This window comes from Pipistrellus kuhlii, unplaced genomic scaffold (assembly GCF_014108245.1).
Source record: "Pipistrellus kuhlii isolate mPipKuh1 unplaced genomic scaffold, mPipKuh1.p scaffold_m20_p_37, whole genome shotgun sequence".
Classification (NCBI taxonomy): Eukaryota; Metazoa; Chordata; class Mammalia; order Chiroptera; family Vespertilionidae; genus Pipistrellus; species Pipistrellus kuhlii.
The window spans coordinates 5,182,489-5,209,455 of NW_023425537.1; the positions used below are offsets into that span (position 1 = coordinate 5,182,489).

Sequence of the window (26,967 nt, forward strand, 5' to 3'; positions counted from 1 at the left end):
TGCATGTCCTAAGGAAGGAGAAGGCGGCTTTGAGCAGCGGTCATCAGACTCAAAATACGTTTTCCACATCTTTAACTCCGACAAGCCCGGTTCTGGATGCGCTCTAGCTGACTGACATCACAGGGGTCCCCCAATCCCTAAGATGGGCCATCTGACCTTAGGGGGTATGGTGTGAGGCGTCATATGAGATGGGAGAGGGACTGAAAACCACACACTCGAATAACATGAAATAATTTCTAAACATTTTTATTTCAAATCTCTTTTCACCCCTCCCCAAAAAGACATGGGTCAGTACAGCAACCATAAAAAGGAGATACAAACACAAGAGTCAAATGTCTCCCGCACTGACACTTACAAAAACTGGGAATTGTACATGGGGTTCCAAACAGGACCTGCAGCAGCTACTAATGTCCCTTTACAAGAATCAATCATGCCTATTAATACAATATATACAGACAACCCATTCTGGACCTAATCTACAGGGACATCCCACCCACCCCCTCTAGCCCAGAAAAATACCAAAACACACCCAAAGTGCATTTGTTTCATTTATATCAAAACATCTCTGCCCACCCCACCCTTAGCCCCTCCCACCCCATTTAAGATTGGCCTGCAAGTCTATTTTAAACCATTTAGTAATTTTTTATAGCTTATGAAAATAAATTATACAGTAACTATTTTAATAAATTAAGCCCAAAAAGGGAGAGGAAAGGAGGAAAACCAAAGGGGAAGATAGAAGCCAGGCCAGCTTTGGCTTGGAGGAGGCAGGGCTACGGGCGGCAGGTGGGGCTGAAGGACAGAAGTGGCTGCAGGGGGTGTGGCTCCCCTTTGGTGAATAATCGGCAACTACTCGGGCACAGAATGACACCTGCCTCGAGCTTCTTAAAAATAACCACAGAAAGCAAGCAGTGGCTAGGCCGCAGGCAGCACCAGTCTGGGCATTCCAATACCTGGCCTGCCCACAGCCTGGTGCCTGGGTTACGCTGTCCCTTGGAACAGGTTCTGGGCCTAACAGCGAGGGAGGGTCCCTGTTGGGCGGAGCACCAAGGATGGAGCAGTCAGACCAGCCTCCGCTCCACCTGAGCTGGGGAGGGGCTTAGGGTTTACCCTGGTTCTGATCAAGAGTGCCCTAAGCTTTCCTTGCACTCTATTTCCAGGGGCAACTATGAGATCGCAGTCCAGCTGCAACCAGACATGCATGTCTTCCGCCACGGCTGGCTGGCTGCCTTTTGCCTCCCCCTGATGCAGAGGAGGGGGGCTGGGAGACGGGGAGGGAGCAGTTCCAGGTGTCCTCAAAATGAGATGAAATGGTTGTGAAGGCAAGTCACAGACTCAGCATGCAGGACTGGCTTTCCGGGAGGTCGAGGTGACGGGAAAGAGATGGAAGAAGGGGGTGGAAAGGATGGGAAGGAAACAGGAAAGAAATGGACAGCACCTACACCAAGGAAGGTCAAGAAGGGATAAAAAGGACAAAGACAACATAGAATCTGCATGTAAAGAAAGGTCTTTCTCTGGCAGATTAGTCAATATTTTAAATACAATTCATTATTCTATTTTTCTAGCCGCAGCACCCGAGTCCCCAGTGCCCGTCTCTGCGGTCCAACCCCATCTTCCCGAGGCTTTGCCCTCCATCTGCAGGCTCCCGTCATTCCGTGCTGACAGGAAGGCTCCCATGTCAAACAGGGCAGGGCAGGCGGCTGGCAGACCTGCCTCTGCCTTCTCGAGCTTTGTGGCCCAATAATCTGATCGCGATCATGGGGGCGGGTCACTTTTTTTTGTCTTTTTCTTTTTTTAATAAAAAAGGTTTTACTCCCCAGGAGCAAATAAATCATTTTGAACTACTAATAAACACTGCTGCAGTGAAAAGAAAGATGGCTACATGTATGCAATAGCACAAATTCAGTGTAAGAACAGCTGTGTTGACAATTAAGAGATAAAAATCATTCATCTGTTCCCCCCTTCCCCACAAGACAAAACCAAGAGGATTCCCATAGGGAAAATGTCTAACTCAAAAGCTCCTCCCTTACGGACAGGGGGCATGTCATTCTCTTAAAAGTGGGGGGGAAAAATGGCAAGTCTCCCCACAATGGAGATGCTCTCAACACCCCAATTGGTGACAAGACTTCCACAAATGAAGACACACACACTCACACATGTACACGCTACTCTCACACTGCCACCAGCAGCTACAGGGCTCTCCCAGCGCCCAGTACTCCAAGCTCAGGGCTCAAGGCCAAGGGAGAGGCAGCAGGCAGACAGATGGAACCTAAGGGAAAAGTCCACCCCCCCCCCCAGCCCTGAGGGCTCCTAGCAGGCCCAGCTCTTCCGGGGGCTCTGGGTGAAGCGGAATAAGCAACCACCCCAGGGCATCAGCTCCACTCCAGTCTCACACCCAGATCTGGGACCACTGGCCGCCCTCCCTGCTCCCAGTTCTTCCTGGATGTGCACTACATGGGTGTTCGAGGCTATCTTATCATTCCCACCTTAATGAGGGGCCTGCAAAATCACTAAATGAAAAGCAGAAAAGAGGCAGAGGAGCATAGGCTGGGGTGAGCTCAGGCCATGCTTTTCCTCACGGGAGGCTGATGGGTGCAGTCCTCGGCTCAGACTCCAGTGAATACACATTCACTGTAAGAGGCACAGGCAGACCAGGCCAAGGTCATCGCCAATGGTCCCAAACTCCCAGCGTCACCCATTTACCTAGTCCCTACACCAACCCCCGACCCTCCTTACTCATGGCTCCTACCCCAGCACAGAGTTTCAAGTAGTAGCGAGTTGTAGCAGTAGTTGTCGCTAGCTCACAGTGAGGAAGGTTCCAGAGGAGTGGGCGGGGAAACAGGCTCCCTCAGGTGTGGAGGGCCTCAGGGGACTGGCCCCACACTGAGCTATCAGTGAGGGGTCACTAGGAGTGAGCCTTTTCCAGTTTGTGACTTTAAAATACGACCAAAAAGGAGTAAGCACCCTCCGCAGACTGCATTCCAGAATTGGCAGAGGAGGGGGTGGGCCCAGACAGAGATGAAGGGGAGTGCTGACCACAGGCTCGCTGCTCCTGCTCAGCTTACTCTGCCACACCTCTTCCTCCACGTCTGGTGGAGCCTGTCGCCCTTGCACTCCTCTGTCTTTAGCCCACCCTCCTGAGGAAGGACTAGGCTGCAGCCTGGGCTGTGACTAAACACAGACAGATCTCGGACACAGATAAAAACCGTCCTTCGCAGAAGGGAGGAGGTGGGGTGAGGTGGGGCTTCCTCAGAGGGTTTGGACCTGAGCACAGGAAATCTCTAACAGAAACCCTGGCACCACAGAGGGTCCGGGAGCTGCCTCCCTCCTCCAGGCTGCCCTGAGAGCAGTGAGGTCCTTGGCCATGGGCAGGAACCCAGGGGGCTTCTGGCCTTGGACCCAATCCTAAGCCCTCAGCAGTCAGATCTGCCCATGCCTGGAAGTTCCGGTCTAGACCACGCACTGAGGATGGTTCTGAGGTGCTTGCGCTCTGCGTGGGGCTGTGCACTGCTCATTCCGTGCACCATGCAGATCTCTGCCTCCGTGCTTCTGGCTCCTGTGTTTCTCAGCTTATTGTCCTGCCCTCGCCCACGATCCAAAGCCTCCCGCCTCAGCTTTCCTACACCATCTGTCTACCCTGATCTTACCACTCCGAATTTCTTTAAACATGGGCCTCATTCTCCAATTGCTTCCTGGGGGGCAGTCATCTAAAAGGCCATGAAGGCCAGATACCATGTCTTCCACTTCTTGTGTTTTCCTCAATATCTAGCCCAGAGCCAGGCAAACAAATACTAAGAATAGTTTGTAAATTATAGCCAAAATGGTTTTTTTTTTTAAAATCCCAGGTAGCTGCACACCAGCCACGCAAGGATCCCAATGGATTCCAGTCTTCAGGCTCCACAGTGGTGGGGGTGAGGGTGGCACTTTCTGCAAGATGGCAAGTTAATCTGTACCCTCAAGAAGAAAGACTCACAGGTCAAGTCCATTTCTGGGGTCACAGTCTTAACTGATTGGTAATACTACCATGGAAACCAGAAAGAGGTACCTTCTAACAAGCCAGAGGCTGGGCTGTGTTTATGGTTCACAGCTCCTTTTGTGGGCCACCTCTTCACAGGCCAGTAACAATGCACATTTCCTCCCTGCTCAGCTATGGGTGAGGCCCAAAATCACTGGGCCTCACCCCAAGCCATCAAGAAACCACAGACCTGACAGTACTTTATCTAATGAGATGAGACAGATAAGCACAGGGGAAGCAAAAGAGGCAGTCTAATGGAACACTACTGCAAAAGAGTAGTAAAGACCAAACAGCTCAACTTTCACATTTTAGTAGCAAACCTTTCCCCAGAGTAACTCTACATAAAAGCAAACGCATAATCTTACATGATCTGACAATGGCCTGCTTCAGAGAAAATTGAGGACCATTGAAAAACACTGGAGTTTGTCTTCCTCCTTCCCACGTCCACTGGAAGACTGGCAACTCTGAAATCGGCATCTGACAGAATCCCAACGAAAGGAGGGCAAACAGGATCTGACTCTGGGAAATGTCTGGGTTGCCAGAAAGAACACAGGGAAGTTAAGCCTTTCCACAAGGGGGACAACAGTGATAAACCACGAGACGAGGCGCCCTCCTCCTCTCTGATCTAAGGACATCCTGCTATGGCTGACACCAGAGAGCTTTCTGCAGGAAGAGCACAACCATGATAGCTTCGTTTCACAGCCTTCCTCCAGTCCCTCTCATTAGCTGACAGACATCTGGAGGTAAGGAACACTGGCTCCTAAGTCATGGGTACGGTTTGCCATTAAGAATCTGGAGGCATGCTCCATTAACTTGAGCAGCATGATTGGAGTGCTACTGCTCAGGTGATGAAAAAAACTATTGCCTTGACAGCTGGCGAAAGCAATAGGAATGACGTGACCATGACCAGAGTGAAATGTACAGTTATCTTGGGGAACAGGTTGAGGATGGAGGAAGAACGAGGTTAACTTGAGGTCACAAAGCTTAAAAATTAAATAAAACAAATCCAGCTTCTGTGAGAGGCGATTCTAAAATCAGGTTCCTAAATTAAAAGGATTCAAGGAGTCACTACTTCCCCCGGCAGAGGCCATCTGCCAGTCTCTGTGCAGTCATCTCCCGAGACCACCCACCTCCTTTCTTCCCTGCTCCTAGTGATGCTACATATGCTTAAAGAGGAGCAGATTCTCATCCTTCAGAAACTCTAACTTGATCTGCACTTGATTCCTTCTCTCCCCTTCTTCAAGGTCAATGGTGAAGACTCGCACTCTGCCTTTGGCACCAGCTGTTTGACCGGCACTGGCAATCCCCTCCCCAGTCCTCCTTTGGACCTGCTCACCCTTCACACCACTTCCAATCCAATGGGCGCGAAACCCAGCTGCCTTTGAGTTTTCCATACCAAGAAATGTAAATATCCAAAACAAATATCCAAAAAAAGGAACAGTGTTGAGACTTCTTCCAGTTTTCCAGGAGCTCATCCAGTTCCAAGACACCAGATGGCAGGATGGGGAAGGTTGGAGCCTCACTCAGACAGTGTGGTTGTGTGCTTCTTCCGAGCCCCAGGGTGGTGAGGGGCACCAAAGTCTTTGCACAGAGGATCCCAATCCTTCCTGTTTCCTCTTGGTTTTTTCTCACTCCTCTTTTCATGATACCTTCATCTGGTTCTTCAAAACTGGAGCTTGGCAACCAAATGCCTAGGGGGGAGGAGAGGTAAAAAAATTAGAGTGGTTCAACAGAATGGAACCAGAACAGAGTGAAGGAATAGCCCAGCCTCTGGAGTATAGCTCAAAAGAAGAACGGAGCCAAGCACTCCCACAAACACTGTAGCTGCGGGGGATGCAGCAACAGCCTTTGTCAGGAGGCCTGAGTAGCCTACAACCGGAATGCCAAAAACTGGTTCTAACTTCCCTCTTTCCATTTCCCTTAGTCCTTAATTTTCCACCTATTTCCACCGAGGCCTACCTACTAGGACTCTAGGGATTAAAAAAGGAGCTGAGCCTGGCAGGCGTGGCTCAGTGGCTACGCGTCAACCTATGAACCAGTTCAATTCCCAGCCAGGGCCAGGGCCAGGGCACACTCCTGGGTTTCGGGTTGTGGGGTCGATTCCCAGTAGGGGGCCTGCAGGAGGCAACCATTCAATGATTCTCTCTTATCACTGATGTTTCTATTTCTTCCTTCCTCTCCCTTCCTCTCTGAAATCAATTATATATATATATATATATATATATATATATATATATATGATTTACTTATTTTCTTTTTTTTTTTTTTTTTTTTTTTAAATATATTTTATTGATTTTTCACAGAGATGAAGAGAGAGGGATAGAAAGTTAGAAACATCGATGAGAGAGAATCATCGATCAGCTGCCTCTTGCACACCCCCTACTGGGGATGTGCCCGCAACCAAGATACATGCCCTTGCCCGGAATCGAACCCGGAACCTTTCAGTCCGCAGGCCGAGGCTCTATCCACTGAGCCAAACCGGTTCCGGCATGATTTACTTATTTTCTTAAGGAAACTTCACACTAAAGAAAGATGGGGATGGGTTGTCAAGCACCCCATCACTAGAATGTGAGATTGTGCATGTAAACCCACACTACCAAAATCACTATTCTGTGGGAATTTGGTCCCTACTCACCGCTACTTTTCAATGCTCACTTTAATGAAATTTAAAAGACTAATTAGAACTCATCTGCACAAACCAGCATTCCATGACATTTTATGGGAAAACAAATGAGTAGGACTTAGTGTAGAATGGGAGAATAGCTTCTTATATAAATGAATTCCTTCATTAATTCACTCATTCTATTGAACCATTTACTTCTCAGTGGCCTAAAGGGATCTCTAAAGGGAAGAGGGAGCTGTTTTTCCTCTACCCCTTTCCGAGCCATGGGACACAGTGGAGCTCTCCTTGAAGTGTATTTCTATTGCAATTAAAGGCATGTCTGCGTTTCCTTTGATGAAGACTCCTTCCTTCCATTTTGGCTTCCAGCTTTGCACATCATTTGTGCAGCATCAGGGAGCTCAGCCGCAGTATGAGAGAAGGCTGAACACTTAGTTACACGTGTGTCCTTCTCCTTCTTCATTTCCAGTAGTTAGCCTGCACGTTACTGGCAAACATATTCTTCTTTAAGTCTCCCTGTCTACCTGCTCTTTTCCAATTGGGGTGCCCCTTTGGGGACTCTGTTATCGGATGTGGTAACTGTGGGCAGATGTTTGGATACACACAGGATGGCAGGGGGAGGAGAGAGGGAGGACAAGGCCCATGCATGATGACAACTGCCCAGGAAGACATGGCTGGACGAGAGGCAGAGAGCTCATACCCCAGTAGTGACCAGCAGGGCCCTCGCTACGTGGACGGCTCCACCTCTTGCTTCTGTCTGGAAGTAAGCTGCACTTCCTTTAGAGACAGGTACGCCTCTTCCTGAGGGTCGTAGTAGTAGAACTTTCGGATATAAGAGATCAGAGGTCTGTAGAAACATAAGAGGAATACACACAAGTGCCATTTATGTAGATTGAAAAGAAAGACCACCTTTGTTCAACTCTTCCTTCTTTTCAATCCCTATATGGTTGAGACTACACCAAAGACTTTGCCACCCTAACAAAATTCCCATTTTCTCACTTATTATAGTTCTGTCTCCTTCCCTCTACCTTCTCAGAGACTGACACACACCTTCCTCCCTCTGGCTGCAATGAACAACGTCAGGACAAAGGAGAAGTGAAGCCAGTGAACCTGCCAGGCCTGCCTGTGAATTGGCTTGCAGCCTCGCTAACATTTTTAAGTAGCCCTCCTTCCTGCCCCAGCCCCAGACCGCATCGCACTTAGGCAGTGGGAGATCCGGGATGTGATCAATCCGGACGAGCTGTCGGATTCGGAATCTGCAAAGGTGCTGCAGGGATTTGACGTTGCTGAATCGGGACACTGGATAGAGCAGCTGGACTGGAGTTGGTGGCAGTCCTTCAAGAATGGAAACCAAGAGGAATATTCAGTAGGAACAATGCAGCTGTCTTCCCTTATGAAGAGTCCAGGGAAAGGAAACGGCTTCCTTACAGTTCACCTGTGTTCTGTGCCTCCACAAAGACTGCAGATTTCCACCTGCAGAACTACAGCTACCAGATTTCACTCCGGAGAACCTATTCTCGGCCCTCACCACTGTCTTTCTAGTGAACACTCTTTTACCTTCCCTGTTCCGTGGAAATGAGCTGAGAGCTCTCACCTCTGTTTCACATGAAGTGTAAGATGCCTGGATCAGGGACAAGGAGACCTCTCAGAGTGCAAAATATGCACATGATGCCTGGACCGCAGAGGAAGGTTCCGTTTTCTCACTCATGTGGTTAAAGAAGCAAAGGTTCCTTCCCAGATGCTGAGGGATTAATGTACAAGGGTAGGGGACTAACCTCTGGACTCTAGAAAGAATGTTTCCTATTAAGAGCCAAGAAAAAAGCTTTAAGCAAGTATGGCCTTTTTGGTGGGGGTGGGAGGTGCATTTTGATTCTATATTGGACTATGCCCAAGTAAGTTGAATAATTTTATAACAGCCACAGCCATACCTGGAACCCTGGATCTCAAGAAATAGAGAAACTTCCCGTTCTTGGAGTGCATGATGGCTCTCTTAATGAACTCCACCACCGACTGACAGCGATCCTCAAACTTGGGATGACACCAGAGGCTGAAGGTTCCTACCAGTAAACATTAAGAAGAGGTAAAAATGTAAAACATTTTCAAAAGATATGGGAAGCGGGTTTGCACATTTTTATGTTTCGGAGGGCAAGACTTTATGGGCAAGCTGAACTTGCCCTATACTTGTTCTATAGTTAATGGAAAGAAAGACATTGCCTTTAATAAGACACACATTAGGTCTTACAAGGCTTTTGTTAAAGTAAATAATAAATTCAAGTCAGGAAAAAGATATAAAAATACCTTTTTTAATTTCTCTTAGCAATATTTTTTTCTGATATATCTCCTTAGGAAAAAAGAAAAGAAAAAATAAACAAGTGGGACTATATCAAACTAAAAAGTTTTTGCATAGCAAAGGAAACCATCAACAAAACAAAAAGACAACCTACTGAATGGGAGAAGATATTCACCAATGATACATCCCGTAGGGATTAATATCCAAAATTTATAAAGTCACACAACACACCTCAACAGCAAAAAACCCCCTAACAAATCCAATTAAAAAGCAGGCAGGCAGTCAATGATTTTTTTCTCATGATTGCTATATATGTAAAATAAAAGGCAGGCAGAGAACCTGAATAGACACTTCTCCAAAGAGGACATACATCCCTCTCCCTTACTTTCTCCCCCTCCCCTCCTTCCTCCCTCCCATTCCATGAAAAAGTAATGGGAAAAAAATCCATATATATATATATGGGGGGGGAGGGAGAGAGACTGACTATGTACAGTGTCAGGTACATACTAGATTTATCAAGGGGATCACTCTGTAAGTTATATAAATGTGCAGTCACTATGCTGTACACCTGAAACTAATATTGAATGTCAACTGTAATTGGGAAAAAAAAAAAAAAGATTGCCACAGCAAAAGCGAGTTTAAATGACATTCCCCTCAAAAAGACCTAAGTCTTCAAGTATTCATGGGACAGCTGAAGAAAGACAAGAAGAGAGGTTTTGTGAGTACTACCCATTCATGTATGTGTTGGGCACAAAAAAAATCAAATTCTAAGTCTTTCCTTTAACTTCTAAAATTCTATGCCCTAACATGTTACAAAGATCCCACCCCAAACTTCAAGATCCCAAAGGTGAATGGGAATCTGAACTCCCAGGACTTCAAACAAAACAACTAAAGCTCTAAATCCAAAAGAATCACCCACAAAGGGGAAACTAAATCACTCAAGAAAACTGCGGATCTGAGTCTCGCTAGCTACTCTTACAGTATCACTTAAAACGACAAAGACAAATGCTCCATTGCAAACTGGCAACTAAAAGGCCCACAAGGCTTCTACTAAAAATTCCATTTATTCAAGAAATAAAAGTCCCTTTGAATAAAAGGTAACTGGAGAACCATTTAAAAGAACTCTCTCATTCCTGGCATCTCACTATCAGGAATCTAGAGGTCAAACATTTATTCCCATAGCCTAGTCATTTATTTTAAAATGGGTTTATAAAAATACTTCCCTCTGAAGACCAAAAGGCACATGAAAACATGCTCAAAGTCACTAATTGTCCGAGAGGTGCAAATCAAAACAACAATGCGGTACCATCTCACTCCTGTCAGAATGGTCAACATTAACAAATCAACAAACAACAAGTGTTGGCGAGGTTGCGGAGAAAAAGGAACCCTCGTGCACTGCTGGTGGGAATGCAGACTGGTGCAACCACTGTGGAGAACAGTGTGGAGTTTTCTCAAAAAACTGAAAATGGAACTCCCATTTGACCCAGTAATCCCACTTCTAGGAATATATCCCAAGAAACTAGAAATACCAATCAGAAAGGATATATGCACCCCTATATTCATAGCAGCACAATCTACAATAGCCAGAATTTGGAAACAGCCTAGGTGCCCGTCAGCAGATGATTGGATCCAAAAACTATGGTACATCTACACAATGGAATACTATGCTGCCATAAAAAAGAAGGAATTCTCATCATTTGCAGCAACCTGGATGGAATTGGAGAACATCATGCTGAGTGAAATAAGCCAATCAATGAAAGAGAAACACCACATGACCTCACTCATTTGTGGATGATAAAGAACATTATAAATTGATGAACCAAGAGACAGATATAGAAACAGTAAAGCAACAGGTAGACTGTCAAATTACAGTGGGGAGGGGAGAAGATCTGGGGGAGATAATAGATCAACCGAAGGACTTGTGTACATGCATATAAGTACAACCAATGGACATAAAACTCTGGGGAGGGAGGGTATGTATAGGAGGGAGGGAGGGGGGCAAAAAAAAAATCAATTAAATATATTAAAAATAAAAAATTAAAAAATAAAAAAAATAAAAAAATACTTCCCTCTGAAATGCTTTGTTTTGCATTTGTTTGTCTGATGTTTGCTTTTAGAAACAGCAGGAAAATAGGCAGTAGTCTATCCCACAGTGATCTAGCTAATTAATGCTCAGATCTTTAGACCGGAGTTCCTTTCTCTTCCTGCATCTCTAAGACAAAGGTGGAGGCAGAGGAAACCATGCTGACCTAAACAGCTACTTCCTGCCTCACGAGAGAAGCAAACCAAATAAATCCAGCAGAACACGGCTGGAGGCAGAAAAGACATGGTGGTGCCTCAGAAGAGCAGAGATGGATGTCTAACACAGCTCACTTAAGGTGGTCACACACGGGAAGAGTGTGAGAGATGGGAGAGGCAATTCCCTAAAACTCCCCAAAGTTCTCTACACTTTTAAAATTTATAGCATATGCAGGTATTTCAACAAGTGATATATCATCCAGTCCTACCACCAATGATGTCACAAGTTTCTGGCCCAAGTTAAGCAGAATGCCTGCTGCAGAGTTAATCCAGAGTGGTGTTAAACAAGTCACCTTCCAGACATGGCGGCGACATGAAGCACAGCATGACCACACAGACCATAACTACTTGGGAAGCAGGTAGACAGTCCACAAAGCAAGTTGATTTCACAGACTCTTGGAGTACTGATGACTATTTCCTAAGAGACTACAAAGTTGACCAAGAGAGAATTATCATCACCATGCTGACTGGCAGAAGAGCTGATGTACGATCAGGCAAAGAAATTCAGAACAGAACAGTCCAGCATCAACACTCGTCTCCTTTCCATCCATATGATTTAATAGGAATTATCTCTAAATGTTAAGTTTAATTATGAACAAAGTTTGAGAGAATTTGTCTGGGTTATTTCTTTTTTTACCAAGAGAGTTTTACTGGCTTTGTTCTGTTCTTCACTAGTCTTGTTTAGGCCCTCCTATTTAGGAAACAAGATGCTGAAAATACTTTTAAATGGAACCCTTACTCTCATCCTTACCCCTGCCAACTTTTCTTTGTGACTGAAATCAGTGCCCACATCAGCATTCAATTGACTCTGAGATTCTTTCTCCATTTCACAATTCCATTTCTATGAGCCCTTCCTATGAAAAAGTCAAATAGCAAAGGCAGAGAAAGGCTTCCCCCAAAACTAGCACCTCTTACCTCTGTAGTGCTCCATTCTAGTGTGGTGGGTGATACCCTGTGATCGAAAACTGAGGCTCAGGATATAACGAGGATCAGAGCTGTCTCGTACCAGGAAGGAACCATCTGGTTTCCCTTTCAGCTTCATCTCTGCATCTTCCCAATTCATTGGTCCCCAATACCAACCACACTATCAAAGATACAAAGGGGTCAAGTGGTTAACAGAACAGAGAAATGTCAGTGTTCAGCACAATCGAGCTTACCACAGGAGAACCCCACTTCCAAACATTTCAGGAGGGAAAAGCTGTAAGAGCAATAAACATCAGGCTCAGTATACTTTTAACTCTCCAAAGCAGAAGGAGAATTCTACAATTCCATTACCACGGCTCTTCAAAGAAGAGAAGAGGGACTGGAATCAGTTAACCTGCTACGATCAGTTTAGACTAAGTAAACATTTCTCCACGCCTTTCCTTATCATATTCAATTCCAGGTCCCCCCAAGCCCCAGTTTCAATTTTACAATATATTTTATGCAATTGATAACAGAAGCATCTTGCTTTGTCACTATAAACATAGAGATGAGGAAACTACTCTCCCTCTAAAAATAATAAAAAGGGAGTCAGATACAGAACTAGGGAGTGGAAGAGGAGGAAAGCCTCCAGTGCTCAAGTGCTGCCTACCTTCTCCAACTCTCGAAGGCTAGCTGCAAAGCTGCTCGAGTCGGGCCGGTAGAGGGGACACTGGAAGTGCTGGGGGGGCTGGCTGTGCAGGGATTCAGCTGCTCGGATAGGAGCAATCCTTGGAAATGCATCTGTAAGGCGGGAGAGTGGTGGTCACTTGCTTACCCTCAATGCTCCCAACCACAGTACACCCTCCTCCCAAAACAGATGCTAACTGAAGAGGGCAAGGCATTAGGAGCTAAGCTGGAAGGGTGAGAGCCAAAGCAGCAGGAAGGAGCTGATGGGCGGGGACAAGAGCTGTGTGGGCTTGTGTAAGCTATGAAGGATGGGTGAGGGCACTGAACCCCAGGAAGGGGGTGGGGAGCTGCTCACTAACCTGACTAAGGTGACTACTTCAGGGCCTTCACCAGCCTAGAGTGATTCCAACTTCTCACACCTCGAGGTGAAGTGCCGGTAAAGCAGCCTTGGAAATAGTGCCTCGCTTACTTGCCCAGGAAGTGTAACCATTTTGCCAGGCAAGTAGAAAAAAATGCCGATTTTATTCATTTTATTCCTTGGGTACTGGAGGCTGGCAAAGCAGGTATGGGCTACTAAATGCTTGCTACATATTTACAAGGCTGCAGAGTCAGTACTAAAAGCTTAGAAAAACCACAGAACTTTGAAAACCAGCAATATATTAAACCTCCTCATTGTCCTAAAATTAAACTAGTTTCCTCAGAGATGTCTACTCAAAGATTAAAAAACCAAAGTCTCAGTGGGGAAAAGACGAAAAAAATTCAATAGTCTTTTATCTCTAACAAAAATCAAATTCAACTCCATAAATAAAAACAGGTTAAAAAATCAGTTCTTGGCCTCATTTTCAAGGAGTTCTATAAGCTTTCTCATAAGTTCTGTTATTTCCATAAATAGATTTCTCCCATCCTTCAAAAAGTTTATCATTTGTACTCCCAACTCTTGCAAGTCTTGTCTCTAAGCTAAGCTAACCTGGGGCATGGGGTGGAGGAGGCGGAGGTAGGGGGAAAGACTGCAGGGAAGACCCCATCGGAGCCACAAGGACAGATGTAGGCAGCGTCCCACTGATATCATCTAGAAGAGAGAACAAAAGCAAAAGATTCAGAAATATGAGCACAGACTGGGCAAGGTGAAGCAGAGGAGATGGAGAAGGGTCATCAGGCTGCCCGCTGGGGCAAGGTGGCCTGACCTTCACCCTATCTTTCTGTTCAGAGGGCAACAATCATCTGAATCTGGCTTCCTCTGCAGGAGAGTAAGGCTATTCTTAAAGCAGCCCACTAGCTGTAGATTCAGGGTAAGATAAATGCAGATCTAATCAACATATGGATAATAAATGCTGTAATAGCATGCAGGTAAGACAGGGTGCTGAGAAAGGGACAGGGAATAACTGGTTATCATTGGAAACCCAGGAGCTTGTTTGACTCCTGGCAAAGAAAACAGACCCAAGCACTCCCACTCCCACTACAGCAAGAAGGTAGAGTGGAGGAGACTGTACCTAGGAGGCTGAGGCTTCTTCTCGGAGGAGGAGGGGGAGTTGGAGGGTGCGGAGAGGCCAGGCCCCGCTGAGAGATGTCCACATCCACAAGCGATACTGTCTCACCTGAGGGATTCATGGAGCAGGCGTGTTAGAGAACACCTTGCCCAAAGCGGAGGCCAGAGCAAAGGAAAGCAAAGGGCAAGCGAAGGAAGTTAGTCGCTGGCTCTCAACAAGCTCAAAATCTAATGCTCCCAGGGCTGGAATCACCCCCTAACCACCTGGGAAGTCAATTTTAAATGCTATCATTTCTTTACCATCTTAATGGTCAAGGATTCTTTAAGGATGAAAACATGGACTTGACAGTGGGAAAGTCAACTAATTGTGATTCTGCCACTGACAATATAACCTTGACCAAGTGATCTTCTTTATTCAAATGGAAACCACACCATCTATTGCACACTAATTTCTGCCTTAGGGAGCAAGGCAAACAGCTTGTTACAAGTCCAAGTGGACATAGAAAGCAAGTGCCAAAAATGTAAGAGCTGCATGGTACACTGCATGCAAATAAAGTCCCAAGGTTAGCCCTGACTTCTTCCTAAACGGCTTTCCATGTCTAGTTTTCAGACTATTCATTCATAAGAGAACCCATTTCAGATATGAATTAGTTCCTAATAGCTAAGGCTACAAAGGCTGGAAAGTACATTTACAACCCTAATAATTAACTACTTCCACAGCCAGCCAAGAGTCAGGTTAGCTACGAGGAAGCTTCTCAGTAGGAAGTTGATTGGGGGTGGGAGGTTAGGAAGATGACATGTGGTTTCTCTTTACTTCCCAGCATGTGACGCAGTCCTGTTCTCTGCCGTATACATTCCGCCCAGCCCTGGCTCCTCTCTCTCCGTGGAGTTACCAGAGGATGAAGGGTATTTTAACTAAGGTTGACAGCCAAAAATAGGTCAAAACTCGGGATTTCTCTAATTTGAGGGTGTTATTTCCAATATCTTTTTCTTATGCAGGAGGCTCAATTATCCCCTCAGCAAGATTTTATTATTATTAAAGACCAATGTCTCTAATAGAACCTAATACACAGTCTTGACTTTGTTGTTTGTTTGTTTGTTTTTTACAAAGTTCTTGATCATAGATTAAGATACAGAAAAGCTCTTCTAAAAGTCATCAGTGGAAGTTGCAGTACATACTGGACTCATCACAGAGCTTAACCGATAGCCTAGATGCCCAGAGCAATGCGATGAACCCAGACAAGTGTGCCTCCTGAAGGGTCAGAGAGGTCTAGGTTGTAGGTATAATATCTCAATAAAAATATATAATTCAAAGGAGCTAAGCTGTGTGAAACAAGAACACTTCAAATCTGGGTGTTCCTTACCTTGGAGAGGAAACAATTATTAACCAGAAAGACATATTACTACATGATAAGATTCTTTAATTCTGGCCCTAGCCGGTTTGGCTCAGTGGAAAGAATGTCTGCCTGCAGACTGGAGGGTCCTGGGTTCAATTCCGGTCAAGGGCACATGCCCGGGTTTCGGGCTCCATCCCCAGTAGGGGGCGTGCAGGAGGAAGCCAATCAATGATTCTCTCTCATCACTGATGTTTCTATTTCTTCTTCCTTCCTCTCTGAAATCATATATAAAATTTTTTTAAAGGGAACTCCACACTAAAGAAAGATAGGAATGGGTTGTCAAGCACCCCATCACTAGAATGTGAGATTGTGCATGTAAACCCACACTACCAAAATCACTATTAAAAAAATAATAAAAATACATTTTTTTAAAAAGATTAATTCTGGGCTTGAGGTAAAAACAGAGATCTCCTTCTTCACCTGTGCCTATTACAGGTACCAGCACACTTGTCTGACAGCTCATAGCTGTCTATGTAGTAAGGGCTGGGGGCGGGGGTCCCACTAGCCTGCTTAACTCTGGAAATGTCTATCCCTAATCACAATTCCTCCAATCATCTCTTTGAGGGACACAGCACCAAAAGAGTTTGAAATCGGAATTATTTTTTAAAATCTTCTCAGTCACAATCAATGAGCATCCAGTTTCTAAGACTTGAAGCAATGTGCCAAAGACCTTCTTTTAAGCAGCTTATTCAAGCAGGAGCTTCTCATCTGACTGACACAACAAAAGGTCTCCCTGAAAAAGTTCCCCATTAAAGAGAAGGCAGTTGCCCAAAGGACATTCAACCGCTTTCCTACTTTAGCAACTGTGTTCCTTGCAGTTACATTATAGACTTAAATTAGCCACCATGAAGAACTCGGACAGCTGCAAGAACTGCTACCCCCTGAAATGGGTAAGACAAGAGTTCATGTAATCCCCTTTGCCCAAAGTCTTTAAAAATAGACTAGATAATCATGGGCCGTGTTTATTAGATAATCCATGAACTCCCTTGGAGGCAGAGACAGGAATTGTATGACTTCTTAGGAGTCCTTCATGCATTGCGAGCCTATAAATTTGTAATTCCTCCTTTTAATTTATAAGTGATGACTCTGAACTAAGGTCGGCACAACTGCCAGGGTCACTTAATTACCAGCAAGCAGTCACTCCTCAACCTATAAAGCATCCAAAGCCAAGAACACGTTCTACACCATAAAAACAGCCCCTCCCAAGCCCAGCAGGCAGGGAATGAAGAAAATAAGCACAGTAGGCCTGAAGCTCCCTCTGCAATGCTCTGTTTCCTGGCAGGTCTCAGAACACTCCTGCTTTCAGATGTCAGGGGGGGGAAAAAGATCACCTTACCTGTGAACAGGGGGCTGAAGGAGACCGGAGAAAAGGCACTTTGAGTTCTTGTCAACCTGGGTTTCCTAGGGGGTGAAGAGCACAGAGAGAGTAAGGGGTGGGGGTGGTTAAATCGCTACAATACTCAATTCCATGTGCACTGAAAAACAAAGCAAACCCAGTCATTATCAGCAACAGTTTTGTAATAAAGCCTAAAATTTAAAGGGGGAGAATAAAATAATTAAGGCAATTCCTTAAATAGATCTAGCTACAGAATTCACTACCCTACAAAAGCATGAAAAATCCCTTTGGATCTCTCCTCACCCACCACATAGAGTGAAACACCTTGAGTGGTAATTAGCAAGTCTATTTCTAGAGGAAGTCAGAAGCACAGTTTATTTTCATGTGGGAACCAAGAAAAAGCCTCTTATCTGACCAGGTGCTTTCCCTTGGGGCCTGCTGCTAGGAGAGCAGGTCCCAAAGTGAACCAGAGAACATATTTGGGCTTGAGACCAGCACTGCAGGACGCACATGTCATCTTCAACCACGAAAGACATGCACATGGGGTAAAGCCAGCAACTAACAAGGGGGCTTCCCTATGTTATGGGCTCTGCCTGGCACCCAAACCAGATGCCCCTTCTCCTCTCTGAACTGCCAGTCACACAGCTCTCCTTGTGACTTCCCCAGGAAGCTGCTCCAGGGAGCGAGCTGGAAAACCCCAGATCTCCTGTGAATAGAGAGACTTTCTGGCTAGAAATGTGCTAAGTTCAATACTTTCAGTAATAAGGATAAATTTTATAAATAAAACAGTGCACATTATTTTAAAAATCACTCAGGATGACTGAACTGACGACCACTAGTCAAAGACTTGTGGAGGTGATGAAAATATGTTACATCTTGATTGTGACAGAGGTCATGATGACTATTTATCAAAATTAATAGAACAGCCGAAACCGGTTTGGCTCAATGAATAGAGCGTCAGCTTGGGGACTGAAGAGTCCCGGGTTCGATTCCGGTCAAGGGCATGTACCTTGGTTGCGGGCATATCCCCGTAGAGGGTGTGCAAGAGGCAGCTGATCGATGACTCTCTCTCATCGATGTTTCTAACTATCTCTCTTCCTTCCTCTCTGTACAAAATCAATAAAATATATTTTAAAAAATTAATAGAACACATAAAAACGATGAATTTTAGGTGGTATATAAATCCTACCTCAATAAACTAGTCTTTTAAAAAATTCCCACCACTGAGCCCACTGTATGGGAGAACATATTTGGCAATGATACATCTGATATCATTAATATCCAAAATATAAAAGGAACTCATACAACTTAACAAAAGGAAGACAAACAATGCAATTAAAAAACGGGAACCAAAAAAATGGGCAAAAGGCCTAACTAGATACTTCTCCAAAGAGGACATACAGATGGCCAAGAGACATATGAAAAAATAAAATCACTGATCATCAGAGAGATGCAAATTAAAACAACAACGAGATATCACCTCATAGCTGTCAGAATGGCTACCATCAACAAATCAACGAATGACAAGTGCTGTCGAGGATGCAGAGAAAAGGGAACCCTAGTTCACTGCTGGTGGGAATGCAGACTGGTGCGACCATTATGGAAAGCAGTATGGAGTTTCCTCAAAAAATTAAACACGAACTACCATTTGACCCAGCAATCCCCCTTCTAGGAATATATTATAAGAAACCCTAAGCACCAATGAGAAAGAAGGTATGCACCCCTATGTTCAGAGGACCACAATGTACAATAGCTAACATTTGGAAACAGCCCAAGTGTCCAACAGCAGATGAGTGGGTAACTGTGGTACATTTATACATGGAATACTAGGCAGCAGAAAAAAAGGAGAATATCTTACCCTCTGAGACAGCATGGAGGGACCTGGAGAGTATCATGCTAAGTGAAATAAATCAGTCAGAGAAAGACAAGTATCACATCGCACTCATATGTATAATAGATTATAAGTAACAAAATAAACTGATGAACGAAGTGGATCCAGAGTCATGGGAGCATGGAAAAGTATGGAATCTCAGGGGACGGCGGGGGAGAATAGGTGGGTGGGAGGTAATCAACCAAAGACCTTGTGTGCATATATGCTTAAGTCATGGACACAGACAACAGGGTGCTGAAGGCTTGGCAGGGGGGCGGGTGGAGAGACAGGTTGGAGGGGGTCAATGGGGAAAAAGGCGGTCATATGTAATACTTTCAACAATAAATAATTATAAAAACAAACTTTGCACCACTGACTTGAGGGCCTGACTCTGGGCCTTGTAGCTGGCTGACCTTCCAAAATTATTCTCATCCAAAGGACTAAATGAAACTTCAACTGCACCAATGTAAGAAAGGTGAAGCAAAGAAAATCATATTTAAAATTATTTTATTTTAGATCTTTATGCATTTATGTTTTAGCATAGATATTTGAGATTCTCAGAATTCAATTCAAACAAAAGTTTAAAACCATACTGTAAAGATCTTACACAAAAATAGCCCAGAAGCTAGATCTTTGCTCCGGAATTCCGTCCTCTGCAACCTACCTCCATGCTGAAACTCAAGAAGTCTAATGATGGTGCCCATTATAAATGCCCATCCACGGCGCCCATGGGAGAAATGGCTGCATCATACAAGACACAAGCATGCACAGTTCCTGTGTATAAAAGTTGCTCATGACCGTCTGCAGCTTATTCCCAACACTCCAGAGGGCTGAAATAGAAAGTTAATTCCACTGGACAGGAACTTAAGACTGAAGAGCTTCCAAACTGGCTTTTATTTGGTAACCATGGTACATGGAACCCAGCAAGGAGAAACCTAAGCATTGGTCTTCACAGGGTTCACACCTCAGCCACTTGGCTGCGTGCCTCTTTTCACAGGAAGCTGCATTACTCCGCCATCTGCCTACCGGGGACGGATCTCTCCAGTGCCAGGCCCTGGAGAGGCAGTGCCCGAACGCACACAGCTTGCGGAGGGAGGCCTTCTCACTCCACCGCGTCTCCTCCCCCGCCCCCAGCATTTTGAAGAAGGAAATCATAGTTTCTAGGATCTGGAAAAAGAAGTACATATGAATCGAAACCCAGGCAGAGTCACTTAAGAGCCCTGGGGTGGGTTTTTCCTGGCACATAAGGGGCCTCAGAGCTGGAAGCTTGGAGAGGTGGGACTGAGAGGCTGGAAGGCTAATAATGTTTCTCTCTCTCCGGGAGCCTCTAACTGAAAATCCAAAGCAGTTTCTGTCTCAAGGATCCTGGGAGCATTCTAACGGCAGTCACTCATGAAAAGACCAATCTAGATGACGATTAAAAAAACAAAGCAAGGGAATGATTAACATAAAATTGAGGACAGTGGTTACAGTAGCTGCGGAGATATAATCAGGAAACAACACACAGGGGTCTTCAAAGGTAACTGATAACATTCTATCTGCTAAGCTTAGAGATGACTGCCTAGGTATGCACTTATTATTATAGTGCACACACACACACCTCCTTTTGTATATATGGAACATTTAAAATGATAAAAGCTGGATGTGCTGTGTGTGTTTTTTAAAGCATGAATGTTGGGATAACATTTTTAACTAACCTTTCTATAATTCATTCCCATGTTATATTTCTCCTCACATCACCTTGACAAGCATTAGGGTGCAAAGTTAAGCCACTGTAACTGCTAGTGGGCGATGTGAATCTTAGTAGCAAAAAGACTTGGGGGTGGGGTGCGGTAGGATTCGGGGGGCTATGCCTCAGTGGGTGGCAGGAGACCTTAGGCAAAGGTCTTCTTTGAGGCTAAGCTGTCCTTTGTGACAGCTAAGCATTGCTGTGCTGCAGGTAACAGACAGAGGACTCCGTCCTTCCTCACTCTGAAAATGCTAACTGTGTGGCAACAGCTCTGTGGGATAAAAGGAGTTAAAAGAATTAGACTAGACAGGCCGACAACACACTGATATAACCATTGGCTACTTTTCAAATTCCTTGAAACCTAAAATATAAACAATGAAATAGCAATGCCTTCCCTTCCTTGTCCATTAATCTCCTCTACTGATGCCTTAAGACTTACATGTGTAATTTTCTGGAGTAACTTCCAAACAAGAATGTCCAAATACCAGGCTTTACAGCCGCAAGTTACCTCTGCCCCTACTAAAGCACACAGTGCCAACTCAGCCAGCCTGTGCCATTTTCAACACGTCATAAGCCAGTGTCTGTTCATGTGCTAAGGCACAAAAACCATGTGTTCATTTTTAGTTCCAATACACAGACATCTGTGCAGCAAGGTCAGATCCAAAACTCCATCATCAACCAACTAAAGAACCTATGGAGGGAACTTCCAGGGAAAAGCCAGAAGGTATAGTGCAAGGTCTAAAACCTTAGGACTGATGTTAGCAGGGGAGATATTAAGGAGTGAAAGATACAAGACTCAAATGGACAGAGATTTCTGAAGCCAGGCTGCTCGTTCCAAATAACCACAACCACTTTGTGAAAATAGTTAAAAAGATCAATAGAGGTATGGACCCCAAACTCAGACATAGAGTCAGAACTTCCTCACCACACCGTACAATCATTTTGCTCTCAGTATGGCATGCTATTTCTTAAAACTACCCCCTTGGACCTGAAGACCCAAGGCAACAGAGAAAAGGATTTCTCATGTCTGCCAATTCTGTCCACAACAGCAGGGTCCCAAACTGATGCCAAGGCAGCCTGCCTCTCTTCCCAGAATTGTATCTTCCCCCAAAAAAACAAATAGAAAACGACTACAGAACTGTTCTCCATTTTTCCACCTCAAACTATGAAAATCAATAGTAATAGCCTTAGTCATTAACTCGGGGGGGAGAGGGGGGAAGAGACTTAAACAATGAAACTTTACAACCAAGTGTGTATTAAGTGATAATTTTTTTAAAAGTCAGATCAAATACCATTTCTCACCAAATATAAAGGAAGACAATCAGCTCAACATATGTGAAACAGAAAAGGGAACTTCTCTGGTTTTCCTGAAATAGCAATTCTATATTACACTGCAGCCCTCAGGCACCAAGCCCAGCTCTGTGAATTCAGCATATGTGTAAAAGGCTTAGCCCAGTTCTCCACAACAGAAGCCTGATTAGTTGGTAGGCCCATTTCATCCTTTGATTCAAGAGTTCTCTAAGCTAACTCAAACCAGGTTTAAGGCTCCACCAAGCAGGTCCACTTAGCACAAACATCTGAAAGGAACTAAAGTTTTTCTTAATGTTAAAATATGGAAACTGTTAGCCTTATAAAATGATTATAGGAAGTATTTTCTAGTGATAACTGTGGGAAAGGTAGATATTAAGCAGAGCAAAGAGAATCATGTCCAGAGGTTACTATTAAAGCCCCAAATTATACAGCAAAGGCTCCAAATCATTAAGGAGGAAGGCATATACCTTCTGGCAAGAGACTGAGAATTCTCACAGCTTCCAGATCCTACCAATCAAAACAAGAGAACAAGCTAAATACCCAAACTCATTCTTCCTTCCTTCGGAGGTGCAGATCCATAGAAATCACAACTACCCTGGCCAGACTTACCAAGTTTCTCGCAGCCTCGAGGCTGCCAGCAAGACTGGCACATAGGAAGCTGTGTAAGAGCTAACAAGCAAATCTAGCATTAAAAAAAAATTTAAAAAAACCACCAGATCAATCCTATTACTGCTCCAAAGCACAAACTATTCCATCTCCACTTCTCTTGTCTTCACTCTATTCCTACAAGGTCAGGATAGTTACTAGTAAAAAGTAAAAAGAGAGAAAACACAATTGGCCAGCATCCCACAGCTGCTGCTGGAGTTCTAAATGGAGTCTAGGTGTTCTCTGTCCAACAAGCTGCCTCCTCACAGCAGTCAGCCAAACGCTCATACACAAATACCTAGCTCTTCTCCAATTCATCAGAAAAAGCCTTTGGACCAAAAAATGTAATTCTCCAGTGCCCTGAACTAAGCTTTGCAGATCTACAGCCCAATGTGCTCTGCAGCAGAAGTCTGTATTGTGCTTAGTGTGAGGGTTGGTGACAGAGCAGCCAATGACCATTAAATTCTGCTTCCAAAGGCAAACACCGTATAATGTTATATGCCTTTTCCCCTTCCTGATCTATTAGACGGGGCAGCTAATTTCACGTCACACCTCGTACCCAGCGTCTCTGGAATCCCAGACCAAGGCCTGGTCAATATGGAACAAAGGCAAGACAAATCACAAGAAAATTAGCAATCCGTCCTATGTCATTACCCACAGCTTCAATCCTGCCCTCCCTCCGTATGATGAGAATTTCATCTATTCTGGTTAAGTGGAGCATCGCATGCAGAGCCTACTACAAAAGAGCTGTTTCAGCAGCCACACACTTTTTAAGACCTGAGCACGAGCTCACTGGAGGCAAATGCAGACACAGGTCTACCTGAAGGGGTAACATGCATCAGCCTACCAATTTCTTTAGGGACTTTTGGTTTGACACCATAAGCCCCTGCACAGCTGTTCCGAAAGGGCAGCTACGTCAAAGGAACCCCACACTTCCCTTTTGGAGAACACAAGTTCCTCTGAAAAGAGAAGTCCTGGATGAGTGGTTCCCAGTCCAGGTCCTACTTCAGATCAACTGAGGAGCTTTTTAAAAATCAAATTCCTGGGCCCTCAGACATGCTGATCTTTCCTCGAAGCTCCCCACGTGATTCTGGTGCACAGAGTTCTCAATCTGTCGTCTACCTGTTCTTCAGCCTCGGGCTGTGGCTGCCAGTGTGTCTCAAGAACCCATCACATGAGCCGCACCAAAACCAATCCCAGTCTTTCTCAGAATCCGCTCAGCAGCACAAACCACAGTGGCGTTTACCACAAGGGAAGTCTCATTTCACCGACACAGAAGTTGACAGCTTTCTAAACCAATATATACTGGATGATACTGAGCAGCCCACCCCTTCAGAAACGCAGGGGGGAAAACCTCAATGTCTAAGTTTGAAAGTTCCATCCATTCACCTGGAACTCATGCACCAATACTTACACCTCAGACTTAGAATTCTCACATGGGCTTGATTGCAAAGCTGTTTTGCAGTGTCACTGACAGTGCTCGGCACACGGGCTTGCGATATCTCCTACATAAGAGCCCAACGAGGAAAACATGAAGTCTTGGTGTTGAGAGGCCCAATTGACGGTGGGCCTACAACTCACCACCTCATTAGTATGCGTGAGTGTGAAGGGGGTGGGGTGCTGGGGGAGCAGAAAGAGTCATCGTAAGCAAGGTGGTCAGAATGCAACACCAACTTTTTGTCTCCAGCGATCGCTTTGTGGGTGTGAATGGCAGGCAGACACCTTGGGGAAACTTTACAAGCTGGGCCAGGGTAGGGGTGGGGTGGAGGCATGGTTCCAAATCATCTCCGAGCACGAGAGAGGTGCTAACCAGGTGAGACATACCAAGGGGAATGAACGAACTCGGGGGTGAAAGCTGTTTCCCATCATTGCCTCTGACCTAATGAGGCAATGATCACCACCTTTAGCCCCAATTCTCTGCCTCCTTACGATCGCCACAGCGTAAGAACTGTCAGGATCTCGTTAGGATAAACGGGAAACGAAGCACAAAAGGCACGTTGCCTGCCAGGCCCCCAGCGGGTCTTACCTCCCGGCGTCCAGCTCGCGGCCCGCGGAGCCCCCCACGTCCGTCAGGCTCGCGGCCGAGGCGGCCAGCTCCCCCGCAGGCCTCTTGCCGGCCCCGGAGCCGCCGCCGTGGCAGCTCTTGGTGCGAAAGAGGCGGCTGAGGCGGGTTTTGAGGGAGCCCTTCAGGGAAGGGCCTGTGAGCGGCCGGAGGGGCCCCGGAGGCGGCGGCGGCGGGGGAGGCGGCTGCGGCTGCTCCCCTCTACTCAAGCGCCCCGGAGGGACCAAGTCCTGCAGCGGGAAGGGCGCCGGGGGCAGCTCCGGGCACGGGGGCTGCAGCAGGAGCCGGCCGCCGCCGCCGCCGCCGCCGCGGCCCGGGCTGCTGAGCTCCTCTTCCGAGCAGCTGTTGGTCTCCAGGCTCTCGGCCTCCGACTCCAAGCCCTCCAGGACCAGCAGCGCGTCGCTCGTCTCCGTGGGGTCCTCCCCGGCCTGCGGGGTGGCGGCAGGCGGCTGGGGCTGCGGAGCGGGCGGCTGCGGGGGGCACGGGCACGGGCAGCAGCCACCCACCGCCTTGACCCCCGGCCCCACCGGCTGCCGGAGCCCCAGGGCCGCCAGCTGCGCCTCGAGTCCAGCCGCCGGGCCCCAGGTCCGCTCGAGCGCCAACCCCGGGGGCAGGGCCTTGGGGTCCAGGGCACACCGGTGCCGGGGACACAGCAGTTCCGAGGGTCCTGGCTGCGGGGCTGCCTCCGCGTCCTCCTCCTCCGGCGGCCGGCCCACGTTGCGGAACACCATCAGCTGCGGCGGCCGGGAGCCCCGCGCACCGGGCCGCGCGAGGAAGGATGGCGGCGGGGGGCCATGGCCCGGGGGCGGCGGCGGAGGGCCTGGCTCGGGGGCCGCCTCTCCATAGCCGAGCAGGCGGCTCAGGACTCGGTACGAAGCGGCCGCCGCCGCCGCTGCCTCGCCATCCCGGAGTTCGGCCCCCTGCATCGGGGAGAGAGGGAGGGAGGGCGGGCGGCTGGGAGCCGAGCTGGGGTGGGGACTAGGCCGGGCCCCGCCGGAGCCCCGCCCGCCACGGGCCCCGGAGCGACAGCGCTAACGGCCGCCGCGGCCTCAGCCTCATAGAGGGGGGCGGGGGGCGCGCGGAGGCAAGCGCAGGCCCAGGCCGCGCGCCGCCGCCGCGGAGGACGGCCCCCGATGGCGTCACTTCCGGGAAGCGGTGGCCACGCCCCTTCCCCAGGGCGGGCTCGCGCCGGCCTCCGGGGGCGTGACGTCACGCGAGGCCTGGCCCGCTATTGGCCGCGAGCTGCCTCTCGCTTGGCTGTTGGTCCCCGGCCCGACCCTCGCTTTTCACTTCCCGGGCGCTCAGGCCGAAGCCACCCCTGCGGGCGAGGTGGGCACCAGCCCTGGGACTCCAGGTCTGATCCCGGGAGAGAGCTGCTGTCCTTGGGAGGTCCTCGGTTTCTGGTCCCGCCTGTGCCGCTCCCGAGGTGTGACCGAGGCGGAGTCACTTCTTCATTGATAAACTGTTATCACCCCTGTCATGGAGTGAATGTACATGCAATGACACATGGATAGTGTGTTCTAAGAGTGCTGATAAATGTTGAACTGGCACTGGGAGAGAAGGGGGAGGAGGTGTATGCAGATATATGAATGGAATACATAAATTTGGCATAAATGTTACTGATGTAAAGATATGTAGCACACAATTTATAAAAAAACCTATAATAATAAAAGTGTGATAATTAGACCGGGCGTTCTTCCTGAGGACCTGCCGGATGAAGCTCCTATCCCGGTGCCAGAAGGAAGCCTGTGCGGGCAGCCAGGGGCAGGAAGGCCTCTTTTTTTAAAAAAAAAATATTTTATTGATTTTTTACAGAGAGGAAGAGAGAGGGAGAGAGAGCTAGAAACATCGATGAAAGAGATTCATCGATCAACTGCCTCTTGCACACCCGCCACTGGGGATGTGCCCGCAACCAAGGTGCATGCCCTTGACCGGAATCAAACCTGGGACCCTTCAGTCTGCAGGCCGACGCTCTATCCACTGAACCAAACCGGTTTCGGCAGGAAGGCCTACTCTTGCATGAATTTCGTGCATCAGGCTTCTAGTAATAATATACAATTGCAAGTTCCATGTAATCAATTGATTCTCGCAAAATGTTTTTATTGGCTTTTGCCAAGCTTTTGAAGAGTAACCCTGTGGTGTCATTTGACCAAGGAGTGGATGTTGGTTAATATTTTCCTCTATGTCAACGTAAGAGGAAAGTAAAAAAAAAAAAAAAAAAAAAAAAAAGACAAACGCTGAAACCGGTTTGGCTCAGTGGTAGAGCTTCGGTCTGGGGACTGAAAGGTCCGGGTCAAGGGCATGTACATTGGTTGCAGGCA

General features: G+C 46.8%; 1 protein-coding gene across 4 annotated transcripts; it reads right to left on the bottom strand.

Annotated features, from left to right (window-relative positions):
- Window positions 1-225: 225 nt before the first annotated feature.
- Window positions 226-25,793, bottom strand: SOCS7 (suppressor of cytokine signaling 7). Of its 4 annotated transcripts, XM_036461407.2 has the most exons (10): window positions 24,611-25,786; window positions 17,030-17,094; window positions 14,301-14,405; window positions 13,778-13,879; window positions 12,794-12,924; window positions 12,136-12,304; window positions 8,561-8,689; window positions 7,832-7,967; window positions 7,333-7,479; window positions 226-5,703 (listed from the first exon to the last, which is right to left on the bottom strand). In XM_036461407.2, exons 1-9 carry the CDS (start codon window positions 25,570-25,572, stop codon window positions 7,359-7,361), a joined length of 1,920 nt encoding a protein of 639 aa, XP_036317300.1. In that variant the 5' UTR covers window positions 25,573-25,786; the 3' UTR covers window positions 226-5,703; window positions 7,333-7,358. The 4 variants fall into 4 exon arrangements, with proteins under 4 accessions (XP_036317300.1, XP_045426785.1, XP_036317301.1 ...); XM_045570829.1 differs by lacking the exon at window positions 8,561-8,689 and having other exon boundaries at window positions 24,611-25,793; XM_036461408.2 differs by lacking the exon at window positions 13,778-13,879 and having other exon boundaries at window positions 24,611-25,782.
- Between the last annotated feature and the right edge of the window lie 1,174 nt (window positions 25,794-26,967).